The following is a 14,225-nucleotide window of genomic DNA, read 5'->3' on the forward strand; positions in this document are numbered from 1 at the left end:
CATACCTCCCTTAAGAGTGCCTCTCCAAAGCCACAGGTGATGTTGTGCCACCTAGTAAGGAGAGCAAGAAAATTGACGAAGCAGGCAAAGGGTTTCTGTAGGGGCAGAATGCATTGGTGCATCACAAACTCTGTCAGGCTTCTTTCCAGTTACAACTGGTCCCAGTGGGAGGGAATGCACAAACTGGTAAAACAACTTCTGGAGGAGTACAGGTAGAGACAGGAGGAGATTGTGCCTAGGGCAAGAACATCTGGAATGCTAACATTTGTCCTGCACTCAACGCTGTGGGCACAGCCTCAAGAGACATCAACACTAGCATACCATCCAGACACCACATTTCGCTTCTCGGGGTTCGAACCAGAGGTCCAGCAGCAGCTTCTGTTCGACAATGAGCATCTCTTCGGCCTCTGGGTTGGTGAGATGCTGGGAAAGATAAGGAAAGAGATTGTGAAGCCCATATGCACCTTTCAAACAATGGCTGTAAAAGGCTCCTTTCACAAGCAAAAAACAAATTGGAGGAGCTATGGCAGACCAGCTACTGTCCTGCCAGAAATTAAATGAAATACCAGCATTTATAAAGCACACAGCTACCTCGGGAGAGGTGTCCTGGTGCTGGAGGCCATCGGGAAGATTAAGAGAACTATTGCCCAGAGTCAAATGGTGCTGGGCTAACCTGCCGCCGGGGATCAAACTGTGAACCCCGTGGTCCGGAGTCAGGCACCCTATCCACTACGCCACACCTCTTCCACCAGATGCATCCACAGACCTTTAACTGGAAGGCGGGCAAGGGCTACACCATGGGCACATACTAGGGTAACAACAGAGGCAAGGGTAGAAGTGGCTCTATTAAAGAAGCTTCAGCTTCAAGCAGTGATTGGCCCCACCTCCCCTCCATTCTCACATCACCTGTTGGTAGAGACTACAAGACATCCCCTCTCACTGCCAGGAAATCCCAACAGACCAGTGTTTTTTAACCAAGGTGTGCATTGACTACTGTTTCTAGCTTCTCACAATCCCTCCCGAAGTCCCACCCAGCAGACACGTCCTCAGCGGAGCCCCTTCTTTGCTTTCTCGACAAGGAGGTACAAGTGTATCCCCCAGAAAATCGCAATAGAGAGAGTACCTCCACACCAGCAGCGACAGGGTATCTACTCTCTATGGATGGTTCCCTCAGGTCTCTAAACAGTTGCATCCTGTCTCAACATTGATAAGACTACCCTTCAGGATGTCTTCTCTCTGCTCCGACAAAGCGTTTATATGACTGCCTTCGTCCTTAAGGATGCCTGTTCTCACATACCCACCACCACCCTGCCCAAAACTGGTACCTCCTTTTGTCGACATCTCTATCAATCCAAAGTACTTCCTTTTGGAGTTACTACAGATCTAGGAATTTTCATATGACTATCGTAGTAGTTGCTCATCTTCGCGGGGCGGGGCACTCGCATCATCCCCCTACCTCAACGATTGGCTGATCAAGGGCATCCGTAGGCAGCAATTCTAGCCCACACTCAAGCAGTGACTTACCTACTCCATACCATGGGATTTACCATAAATGCCACCAAGTCCCATCTCCAACATCAGTGGATACGGTCCTTCCTGGCTTCACTGTTGAAGGCAGTTACGGGAAAAGCTCCCCCAACAGAGGGTGTTGGCATTTTAGCTGCTGCTGGCTCTTTTTCAGCCCAATCATCAACTTGTAGTTAGAACCATGAATTGCCTTTTAGGGATGATGCCCTTGTGCATCTCCATGGTACTCCACAACAGGCTCACTCTATAAAAGTGTCTTGCGGGGGCATTGGTCACAGGCTGTGGATCACTGGAAAAACCTGGTATTGATAAAGGGCCATTCTCTGCATTGGTGGAACAGGTACAACTTGTTTACAGGGTAGGCCTTGTGAAGATGCCATTCTGCAAGTGGCTATCACCACGGACATCTATCTCACAGGCTGGGTGGCACATGTCAACAACATGACCGTCCATGGGGGTGTTGGCCCTTCAATATGAGAGGTGCCATATCAAAATTTGAATTGCTAGCCATACACCTAGCACTCAGTCTTCTACCAGGTCATTTCAGTGAAAGTAGCGCTCTTCAAGACAGACAAGATGACCACAGTGTATTACCTCAATGAATGAATTAATGAAATGCAACGTCTATTCCAGGGAGTATCCTGGCACTGTGCTTATAGGCAACCTTGCATGGTACAATCGGACCACCTTCAGCCCTTTTTTGAAAAACAAGTTAGCACCCACTGAGTGTATCTCGAGGGGTAGCTTAGTCCATGCAGATAGCCCTAGGTAGAAGGCAGGTCCTTCCGCTCTAGCGGGGCTAATCTTTGGTATCCTAGTCTGAAGGCTGTTGGCTGACCGCAGGTTTCTAGAGGGTAGGTAAAAGCTGATACTTGCCTGAGGTAACTTGCACCTACATGATGAAGTGCTCTGTAGACCAGGATCAGTGTTATAAACCAGATTCTCTTCCTTTTTGGGAGCAAGTGTAGGGGAAATAAGTGAGGGGACACGTGTGCTCTCGGTGGCAGGCTAAGAAGAATGCGGCCTACTGTGTTCTGGACCACCTGAAGTCTGTTAAGCAGGTTTTCAGAAAGTCCCAGGTGCAGGGTGTTTCCATAGTCCTACCTCGGGGTTACACATGCTTGGACGACCAACTTCTTTGCAGAGAATGAAAGGAAATGCAAGAACTTTTTTAGAATGTGTAGGAGCCCAAAACATGTGCCTACCACAAACTTCATTTGTGGTTGGAAGGATAGACAGTTGTCGAATTTGACACCCAGATCCTTAACTGTTCTCCCCTGAGTGCCATGTTTCCAGGGGGTTATGACCGAAGAATAGTATTCTGGATTTGTCTGCGTTGCATTACAGTTGATGAGTGATCATCCAGTCGAATACAGCTGTAAGGCAGGATTGATGGATTCACCCGCAATCTCTTCTCCCCTACCACAAGAGAAAAGTAGCTGAGTGTCCTCCGCATATTAGATCACTTTTGCCCCTCAAGGCTTCCCCCAACTGGGCTAGTCGGGTAAGATGCATGTTAAATAGTGTGGGGCTCACTGTCAATTCAGAGGACTTTGAGGAAAATGGAGGCTCCCATATCTCCTGTCCTCTGCACTACAAAAAGGAGGCAAACCAGTCTTAGGCTTGTCCAATTATTCAGATGGATTGGAGATGCACTAGAAGCCTGGAGTGTCGGACATGTCAAAGGCTGCTGACAGATCTAACATATTACCAAAAACAGTGGACCCTAGTAGTTTGGGTGATCAGGGTAAGAATAGACACAAACTGGAATAGTATTTATGTCCTTTGTCCAGCCGGACAGGAATTTATTTGGCGATGCACACAATCAGAAAGTAATGTCAAGGGGGCACAGCCCGTGACCCACAGTGAACAAGACAAAACAACAAGTATAGGCAAGAACGAGCAAATCGGTCTGTATACTTATAATCAGTGAACAGACTTGATTGTAGTTTGAGTGACCATTGTACATAGTATTCACAAGCATATTCAGTACATATGATCCTATTGTGTCGACGACGTTTCGATGCCGAAAAACAAGATAAATGGCATCATCTTCAGGACAAATATATAAATCATGTTTGTCTTGGAATTATAAACAATTGCCTTTCATGCTACATACAAATGACATTAGTTGGAAAAAAATGAGGGAGAGAAGGGAAAAAACCACAATGTAATTACGTGGCCAGGCATGTTCAAAACAAAAAACACACGGTGGTGCATTTGACTATTCGCACATCAAGGACCGTTCTTTGCTGGCATACTTAGTGCTGGAGTAACGATGTCAAACTGTGCACTTAAACATCGGTGAAGTGAGTTCGGCGCAGACATGGATGGACATAAGAAGAACATTCCTCCCAGAATGCTTGCAGCCCGTGTGGAACTTTTATATAGTCCACACAAGGCTCATGGAGCCAACCTCTTTGCCTTTACACTCATGCCTCTTCAGTTCCTTTCCTGGAATGGGGCTATCTTCGTGTCTGTTATTTTCCTCAGATGCATCAGTGAGCTGCAAGCACTCACCTTACAAAGATCGGGTTTTTCATAGACGCAGTCCTAACTTTCTCCACAAAGTGGTATCATCCTGCCACCTTAACCAAACTATAGAGCTCCCACTGTTCTTTCAGTATCCAGACTCGGTAATGGAAAGAGCTCTACACATGATAAATGATCTGTCATGTATCACATTGACAGGACAATGTCTTGTTGTAAGTCTGGTCAGTTGTTTGTATCCTTTTCAAAGATTAATATAGTCCATCCCAACACTAAGGCTGGCATAGCGAGATAGATAATCAAGTGCATCCAAACCTGCTACCTCAAAGCAGAGTCCTGCATGTCCGACCCATGTTGCACTCCATCCCTAATAAAGGAGCCACCATGCCTTTCCTTAGCAAGATTCCTGTAGATTGCATCCTGGTAAATCCCACATACATTTATTAAGCACTATTGCATGGACATCCTGCGCCACCAACAGGCTATGGTTGGCCAGATAATCACAAGGACTTTGTTCCAGACATCTGCATCAGCCAAACACTATCCAGCACTTAAGGATGATACTGCTTTATAGTCTATGCATAGCATGTTTTTCTACAGCCACACTTTCTTCGAACTGAAAGTGTTACTCTGTAAGAATCTGTTTGTAGCATGTAGTGCTGTATTTTCAAATGCGCCCAGTCACCTTCTTGGAGGCCTCGTGGATCACTGATGCATTGCACACCTTGATAGGCTCACTTGACACTTCATACACTTTCTCACTTGCTGTGCTAAAACAATGTAACATAGAGTCAGAGCCCATGCTGTTACGAACAGAGGCTTGCAGGGTAAGTAACATTTTCCATTTGTGTACTTGAGCAAGGAAATCCTCAATAACCCTGCTAGGGTTACATAGAGGTTGCTGGTCTTCACATCCCTGATTGTGGAGTCTAGTTCTTTTGGCCCGTGGAGGTTGTCTTGATTCCGGAAACCTTCTCTGGCCCTTTCAGTTTTAAAGATAATAGTGTTTGAAGTGTGATTTTACTCAATGTGACCTTTTGTTGTTTCAGTCTTCGATTCAGGGACTTTGTATTTTTTATTGCTGGAAAATCACCAGCATAGTGTTCAGCCCACTTACTAATCTACCCTTACACCCTCAGCCAGATAACCCTCGGCAAGTAAGCCCCAGCATGGGTAACTGCACCAGGAGACCCCTCCCGATTTGGGTCAATTGCAGCTTTGCTCCATGGTGGCAGTCAGCACAGGATGTTGCCCAAGGCAGGGGCAGACTGACTTCTCCACCTGAAGAGTCTCTCCTCCTGTAAGCCCAGGTTTTCTTTTTCTCTTTCTTAGCTGACAGGCAGATTTCTAGGTTCTAGGTAGACTGTCAGCTTCTTCAGCAAGTTGCAGACTTCAGGTGATGTCCAGTCGCCTCTGATTTGTGATAGTGGTTATGCACTAGCTTTGATGATCCCTGCAGGTCTCAGTAATAGCCACAATATCCAGGTCATTCTTTTGCACCAAGGCCTTCATTTAACTTTATAAAGTATTGTTTTATTAATACTTTTTGTACCTAGTTATCTTGATCTGAAATCATACCAGTTCAAGCATAATATCTTGATTGATACAGACCTGAGACTTCTATGGAAAGCTGTTAATATGCTTGGAAAGGGTGGTTCAAGGTTAAGAAACAGCCATCTGCAGCTCCCTGATGTTTTCTGAGAAACCATTGGCCCAATGCATTTTTCTGGGTACTTTGATTTTTGTTTCTTTATAAAACTGTTATTTTATATTTCTGTTGTTGTTACATCTTATAGGTGTATCCCCGAAACTGGTCCTAGGATGCTTGTTTCCAGTCCAGGAAGGACCTGGTCTGGCAGTTAGGGCTAGACAGTTCCCATTGGGTGCAGGGTCCAGACTGATTTCCATACGGCTGGGTTCAAACTGGAATGGCAGGGGGAGCAGAAAAACAATGGATTTAGGCCCAGATCTCTGTACTCGGGTGACTGTATGACATTGTTCTGTATTCTGTCCATCAATTGTTCTTTTTGCATTTGTCACCCTGAGTGGGACGGGTATGCCCAGACGTGGGTCCCGGGCTCTCCATGCCACTGGTGTCAAGCTATCCTAGCTGATGAAGGGTGAAACCCCGAAACCGGTCCTAGGATGCTTGTTTCCAGTCGAGGGAGGACCTGGTCTGGCAGTTCAGGCTGGACTGTTCCCATTGGCAGGCAGGGTCAAGACTGATTTGCATATGGCTGGGTTCAAACTGGAATGGCATGGGGAGCAAAATAACGATGGATTTAGGCCCAGATATTTGTACTGGGGTGAATGTATGACATTGTTCTGCATCCTGTCCATCAATTGTTCTTTTTGCAATCGTTTCATTACACCAAAATTCTAATTGTGAAGCTTGTGTGTTGCAGATGTTACGAGCAAGCCGAAGAAGACCAACTACCTGAAATATTGAAGAAGTGCAGTGAATTACTCCAGTCTGAGGCCATGTTCTTACTGCTTTCCAACTTGACTGGGCTAAAACTTCATTTTCTGGCATCTTCAGACAGTGACGATGAGGAGAATGAAGGGTCAGCAGTGGTGAGAAGAATGGAAGACTCAGCTGGGCCAAGCTCTTCCAATGTAGAAGGAAATCACTCTGGGCGTTCAACAGTTGAAACAGAGCAACAAAAGACAGCTATAGAAAGTAAGTCATCTTTTTGATGCTGAAAGGCAGTAATCTGCCATCAGATATAGGAAAGCCAGCGGAAGACTGATTGTTTACCCCTTCGACTGCTGGAACATAGCCTCTACTGCAGCCTTCTTTTATGCTTGTTACACGTTTCCGTAGCAGGGGTTGAGACCGATGTACTTTGCACAGTAAAAGATCAAAAAAGCATACTGATGCGCTAGCTTTGGCAAATTTCTCTTTATTTTGAAAAAAACTACACTTTTGTTATCATGAACCTACATTAATTACATGCATAATTCATCACTCTTATGTTTGTAGGGCAGTGTTCAGTCACTTGTTTCTTTATAATACTTTTTTTCTTTTGTAGAATCAAGTGTTCCTGTTAGCAGAGGTGAGCTTAGGCACTGGAGAAATGGCCACTACACTTTAATCCATGATACAGACACCGACAACTGCGAATTTGCACTGGATCTGCTTCTTTTCTTTGGTTGTGATGGTAGGTGATATAGGCTTGTGAGTGAATGGAAACTGCACTTGTATATAGATGTTGCATTACTCCTGGATTCTGTTTTGTTGCAGAGTCGTGTGAAATGGAGAAACTTTTTTTGGGGTGAGATCATGTTGCAACTTTTGTCAGGAAAATACACATTTCATTGAAAATGGTCTGACTCTGCATAAAGACTTTTGACACGGCACAAACTGTTATTTAGTGGCAGAGTTTCTTCAGTCTTTTTTTTAAATTTTAAATATCTTGCTCAATGAAATGTGACTTATTGTTCTTGTAATATGGCAAAACTGATGCCAGGTGTTTCTATAAACTTCTTTGTTTTTATGTTTATTGTTGAAACCTATTTTAAACTTTAATCCTTTTTTATTGATACACCAACATTAAGACAATAGACCAAAGCACAGGCATTATCACCAAAAAAACATACCTCATTCCAACTTTGTTGATAGAGATCTCCACACAGCAGCCACTAAAGTCAACAACCATCTCACTCTCCCCCTTCGCTTTTGAAGATCTGAAAGGGAATGACAAAACTGTGCAGAGATTATAAATTTTTCTATAGATATCAAACCTGTTTAATACAGTAATCAAAATACATGCAAAAAAAGATCTTCCATACACACCCCTCTGAACATATGCTCTGTTTCACACTTCACTATTAACCGCATTCAATGTGGACAGCATGCACTTTACCTGCATAGTCTGCTCTTAGCCAAGGGTGGTCCTTGTTGCTTGCATTCTGTCTAGCACTGATGTATGAAAGTCCCTGGTCGCTTTTGTTTGCGTGAACACACTCCCCAAGCAGGTCATCACTACCTGTAACATTGCTGGGTACCAGAGTGAGGCCATCAAGTCCAGCACAATCAATTTCTCCTTTGGGATCTGCAGATCTTGTCTCCTTGACTTAGTCACTTGTGAGAAATGAGGTAGAAATGTGGACCCTGTGATCTTTCCATTATAAACATATGGGCGTCATGCTACCTTAATCAATTCTCCCTCAAATGGAGCCCATATCCACTATAATGTTTCCTCTCTCTCTCTCTCATTCTCTCGCTCTATGAGATAATTTTTTAATCTTCCGTTAGACTGGAGAAGAACCACCGAAATTCTCAGTACTGAAAAATCCTACAGTAGGGAATTAATATCCTCACTAAGCAAGGTCTGGGTAACCCCTAGTACTCTCATTTTTGTTTAAATCTTTTTATTAAAATGTTTAGCATTTTGAACAATTTTAGGAAAAAATCCCGACAACGTACAGTGTGTATGTGGCGGCAATAGAACATGTACAAATACGCCATTGATCAATGTATGACTTTTGAGGTACGTGGTAGTCCATTGTGAGAGTCCAAGAACCACGCACCGATAGAAGGGGGTATCTAGGCCCAAAGACTGCATCTCCAAAGTACATGAACAGAGCTAGAACATGGTGCATTATGCGTCAACTGGACATAGGGTACAACATACTGAGGACAACATAAGATAACGAGGGGGGGGGGGGGGGGAGTCGCCTGTGACCTGTTTCTGCGCCTAGTAGAACTCGGGGGTGGGGTGGGTTGGGTTGGGAGAAGAGGCCTAGAGTTTGCCAAATCCAGTGACAGAAACAGGATTCCAGATGATTGGAAATCAGTGCTCTTCACTCTATGCGGGAGCCAGAGACGAGCCTTGAGTACCAGTCTCCATCAACTCGCACGAACCCCCTGTGCCAGTGACCATCTCCTGAAGCTTCAGTACCATAGCATCCCATTGATGTGCTATGGGGAGTTTAGGTAAGCCAAGGAGATCTTCCCTTTGGAGTACCATCCCCTCCACCGTAGCCCAATTCAGTAGAGATCGTCGCCAAGCAATTGTGGTGAGCGAGAGAACCCCTAGTACTCTCATCCTGTGCGCTTACTGTGTGTTTCTAAGTCTTCAACTTTGGACTCCAGTGGAGTTATGGCTTCACAAAAGATTTTTGTTGATTCTCAGATTTGTGGGCCAGTAACTGCAGATCCATGGACTGCACCTTCCTTTAAGTTCCTTCACCTACCATTTAGTCTTTTCTCTCATGGATTGAATCTTTACCATAGTGGCTTAAATGCCATCTCCTTCATTTTGGGTCTTAAGTCTTGCAGTAAATCAAAGAGCCCTGACACAACCTGGGTCAACCTAGTAAGACTGAGGGGAGGGGTGTCTTCTGACTCCTTTGTAAGTAATTCTTCAGAAGGCAATGCAGATTTGGTGCTGAAAAAGTCTGTCAGAGGAGGGGCACCTACAACAGACATTCCTATTTGCACTAGCGGCCAAGTTCACCCATAACCTTTCATTTGCTCAACTGGTGATGCGTCACTACTTCTGTTGAGGGTTCTCCTCCGGAGATTCCAGGTCATAGTGAGTTTCACTAAACAGCCCACAGGTCATCTACGGCAGCAAGTTCACTCCAGTTTTGTTCCTCAGTCACCCCCTACGGGAGTGGAGCCATCTTTAAGGTAGCCTCTCTTCTGACTCACCAAGACCCCGCATCACTGTATAATCTAATGCCCAAGCCAACCCAGCGGCAGTGTGGACTAGACGTCTGGCACACCTTCACTTTGCACACTTGTGTCTCTAGAAAGGCCTGGGCACTCAATGGAGCCACAGACAGCCACCTCGGGAGCTGCATATGAGTTCTGAGAGAGCATTTTCCTTCAAGCATAACATACTCATGAAGGTCATTTGGAGGCAGATAGGGGTCGCAGAAGCCACCTCTTGTTTGCTCCCTCCTACTCTTGGCACTTCCTTTGCAACCCGTGGCCTCAGAGTGGGCTAAACCTTTGCCTGCAACCCTGGACCAACTCCAAATGATGCCCATGGGCAAGCTTCGCCTTCATAAAACATATTTTAGTTGAAAATATGTGAAGAATATTTCTGTATCAGATCTGTAAAATGCACAGCTACAAACAAGACCATGTAATATTGTAGTCTGTTACATGTAGTATTATGATATTGCATGTGTTTGTCTTAGCATCATGCCACCAATGAAGATAGGGGAAACATTGAAAGTTGTAATGATCAACTTACAATTTTTTTTTACCTGACCTGGGAGGAAGAAAAAAGTGATATGCCACCGATAACTTTCAATTTATGATCCAGATTGTAACAGAGTATGAAATATAATAGAAAAAGAGTAGAGTTACTTACCACACTGTCTGATGTTGTGGTGATTATTAACCATGTGTGAGACTTTTTCTTGGTTTCCTGGGGGAGTACGTACTGGTCAGTATCCTCCAGGGGTATTGGTGTTTCCAATATTGTCCCAGGCCTACCAACAATAGTGCGTTCTAGTTGGCAAATCACAAAAATCCTTTAAAGATGAGTGGGTGTTATGTTAATGCGCTGCCCCATGTTGTGGTCCTCTATTCCATGTCTTTAAAATAGAGACTGAATTGGTCTAAGTCTCGGATTATTCTCAAGTATCTGTAACAGGTGTCTTCACCTTTCCTAACGTGAGAACTACATCTTGTCAATGAAAACTACTAGAGCTGTTGAGTAAGGTATGTATTGGATCAGGATATATAAAGCCAAGCAGTTTAATTATTGGCCTTGGAGAATCCAAGTTCAGCTGCATTTAGCACACAGCATTATCAGGAAAGCTTTACTTGTGGGGTCCCCAGGTATCAGTTTCTCCCTTTGCTCTTGCTTATGACTCACCTTTGAGAGTTGAGTGTCTCATTGAAGTATGTGGTAGCTTTGTCATGCAGTAATAGGGAGGGTGATGCTCTTTTGAGAGCTAAGGTTCGAAAGGTATCTATTATCTAGCTAACTGCCCTGAAGTCTATTGGTTGTGGTCCACCACTCTGCAAACATGCTTCCTGGTGCACTGCTGGTGGGGGATGAAGTTCCCTCGGCTCCAGAGGGTCCTTGGGGGCACCACCCCCTTTCTCCACCACGCTGCAAACACACCTACCAGTTAAATAAAACATAGATATTCACCTAAAAACAAACAAAGGTTACAGGGATGTTATAGTTAGCAAATAGATTTTGAAAACCCTTAGAAATTCACTAAAAACCAAAGGTTATAGTTAGGAAAATGAATTTAAAAAAACCTTAGAAATGCACTTAAAAACAAAGGTTACATGTACGTTATAGTTAGGCTCGGATTTCGCTCGTACAAAACCAGTGAATTTCTGCACTTATAGTTATCTGAGCGAACTATAACTTATGCCCCGCAGTGCACTGCTTATGACCTCACATATTACATTGCTGATGACACTGATGTCATTTCAACTGGAAGTGCACTAGGTTCCTGCTAACCAGGGCCCCAGTGCCAGAGGTGTTTCCCAAAACTGTACAATTGTTCCTCAATTGGCAAAACCTTTAACGTTCTCTGTAAGACCTAAGTAAATAGTACCACTGGCACCTAGGGCCTGAGGTACTAAGGAATGTCTCTACGGGCAGCAGCCGGAATTGTGCCACCCTAAGGGACCCCTCACCAACCACATGCATGACTGTTATCTCAGGCTGGGTGTCTTGATGCACCCACAAGTGAAAACAAAACATGTCACACATCCAAGTGTGCCATGTCCATTAACACTGCATGTGATATTTGTAAGTCACCCCTACAGCAGGCCTGACAGCCCTAAGGCAGGGTGCTAAATATTACATGTGAGGGCTTAACTGCCTTTATGTTGGTCAGTCATATTGCTGCCAGTACAGGTGACTAGGGAAGCCATTTTAAAACATGTGCTGGACACTGATGAAAACGAGTTCCCCAGCTACATGATGGCTTCACTGAAGATAGGGATGTTTGGTATCAAACACCTCTTATTAATAAACCCACACTGATTCCAGTGATGGATTAACCAGTACATGCACCCAGAGCGTACCTTGGAGGTGCCCTCAAACCTACCAGCATCTGGTGTGCTCCCTGACTGGTTTCTGCTAGCCTGCCACCCGAGACACGTTTTTGACCTCCTGGGGTGAAAACCTTTGCTCTCAGGACACCCAGAACTAAATCTGTCTGGAAAGAGGGTGTCACACCCCCTCCCACAAGATGATCTGGTGATTAGCCTTCCTATGCTGGCAAGCTTCAGAGAGCTGCTGCCTTTGAAAGGCAAATCTGACTCCCTCTCACAGGAGAGGAAGCCAGCCCCCTTAACCAGAGCCCCTTTGGCTCCTGGGCAGGTGGGAAAATCAGCTAGTCAGGTAGGCGTGCCACCCCTAAGCTGGGCTAAACTGAGGTGGACACGATTTTTCAGAAGTAGTCATCTTTGTGATGCATACTTATGAATTCTGGGACAGGGTTATGCCCACTTCTAACAGAAAGTGATCACATAGGGGACCGCATGCGTCATTAGCCCATTGACTACTACTCTATACACCCCTAATGCCCCTAAATTGAGTATTTAGGGGAGTCGCTGGCACCGGAAAAGCAGAACCTGATGACCTGAAGAAAGAAGACGGATGAGAAGAGTCATACAGCAAGAACAGAAGACCAGCAACTGAGTTGGCGGCAATCCTGCCACGTGACTTCACCTATTACCCCAAAAGTCGAATTGTTCTGCAGCTGCTGAGTCCTCAAATCCCAGGAGACCTGCCAGCCTTCACCCAGGAACCAAGACCTCCCGAGAGACAATAGAACTGTCCCTTGCATACTGCAGACAGCAAAAGAAGGACTTGGATTACGCGCCTATACAATACAATGCAAAGGGATTCCCCAATCGTGCACCCCAAAGCCCTAGCAAGCTGGGATGAGGAGCTAGCTACACCCCTGACCGAGGAACAGTGGGGGTTCTGCTGTGGACAACTGGAGGCATTGTCTCCAAATTATAAACTCCACCTGATTTACTTGAAGTTTTTACACATGTATTATAGAACACCTGTACAGTTACACCGCATGGGGCTTTGGGAGGATTCGAACTGTTGGAGATGGCGCTCTGCCTGGGCTACAGTCCTACACCTGGCCTGGAATGGTCCCCAGATTGCGCACTATTTGGCAGAGATATTTTAAGGTGGTCAGTAGAATACTGGAAAAGACACTGGAACCAACGCCCCTCTTGGGGCTACTAGACTACACGAAAGACGCTCCGGCAGAAACTAGGCGATTGCTGGCCATGTTGCTCTTATTGGCCAAGAGACGTGTGGCTATTCATTGGGGTAGACCGGTTGAACCGAAGGTGAAGGGAACTGATGGCAGTGGCATCTCGGCCTAGAGAGATATGGGAACCATTTTTAGCTCGGATTAGAACCCAGGATCAAGAAGTTATGGCTCTTTCCATATCCCAGAGTAAATATTGTTTAGCTGGTGAACTCACTGGGAGGATGAGTGCTGGGTGGAGCTGGGATACCTTTAGATATGTCATTACTGTAACGGAAACTGGCCTCTGGACGAACTGGGCCTCTACTGTTCAACCTGTATAATTAATATGCCTACTGTGTAATGACATTGTGATGACTTGGCTTGGTGTTTCCCATCTGGTGAACTGAACTCTTTGAACTTTTGTTGCAGTTCGTTTTCTGTTTTTCGTTGCTGCACTTTGCCTGCTCTGATATTAAGGGAAACGTATTTGCATTATCGTAATAGACAAGCTGATTATTGTTCTGTTTTTTATCCTGCCTTTCTCTTTTGGCATTGTACATGTTACATTGAAATGCAAATAAACAATTGTACCCACCCCCCCCCACAAAAAACAACAAAATGTAATCCGCAAATACTTTGTTCAGTGCCATCCCTTTGATACTTTGGTGAGTTCCTACAGCAATTGCCACCTCCCTACTCCACGCAAGGAGCTCTTCGTGTTCCTATCATTGACCTTCACCCTCACGCTCTGGCTGATGTAGCTTGGCAGTGTCCAGGTCAACGTTTAGGCCCAAACCAACAGTGAGCACAATAGCCTCTCAATATGGCCAACCAATGTGAGTGAAATCCTTTAAGGCATCTAGTGCAGTTCTCCTGACGTCATCCCAGTCCTGCCTGTACTTATTGCATCCCATCCGATCTGCCTACAGTAGGAAGGGCTTCAAGTCTATTTGCTGGGATTTTCTTAAATATTTCTTTTCCACAGGAATTCAGGAGAAAGT

The 14,225-nt window shown here is 45.1% G+C and overlaps 1 protein-coding gene across 1 annotated transcript in view; it reads left to right on the forward strand.

The window, feature by feature from the left end:
• Positions 1-14,225, forward strand: part of OGFOD1 (2-oxoglutarate and iron dependent oxygenase domain containing 1) — a 214,463-nt gene that overhangs the window by 176,781 nt on the left and 23,457 nt on the right. The window contains exons 10-11 of the mRNA XM_078671565.1: positions 6,423-6,697; positions 7,050-7,178. Of these exons, the coding sequence (XP_078527691.1) occupies positions 6,423-6,697; positions 7,050-7,178 (404 nt within the window). The remainder of the gene's footprint in view (positions 1-6,422; positions 6,698-7,049; positions 7,179-14,225) is intronic.

This window comes from Lissotriton helveticus, chromosome 12, assembly GCF_964261635.1.
Source record: "Lissotriton helveticus chromosome 12, aLisHel1.1, whole genome shotgun sequence".
NCBI lineage: Eukaryota > Metazoa > Chordata > Amphibia > Caudata > Salamandridae > Lissotriton > Lissotriton helveticus.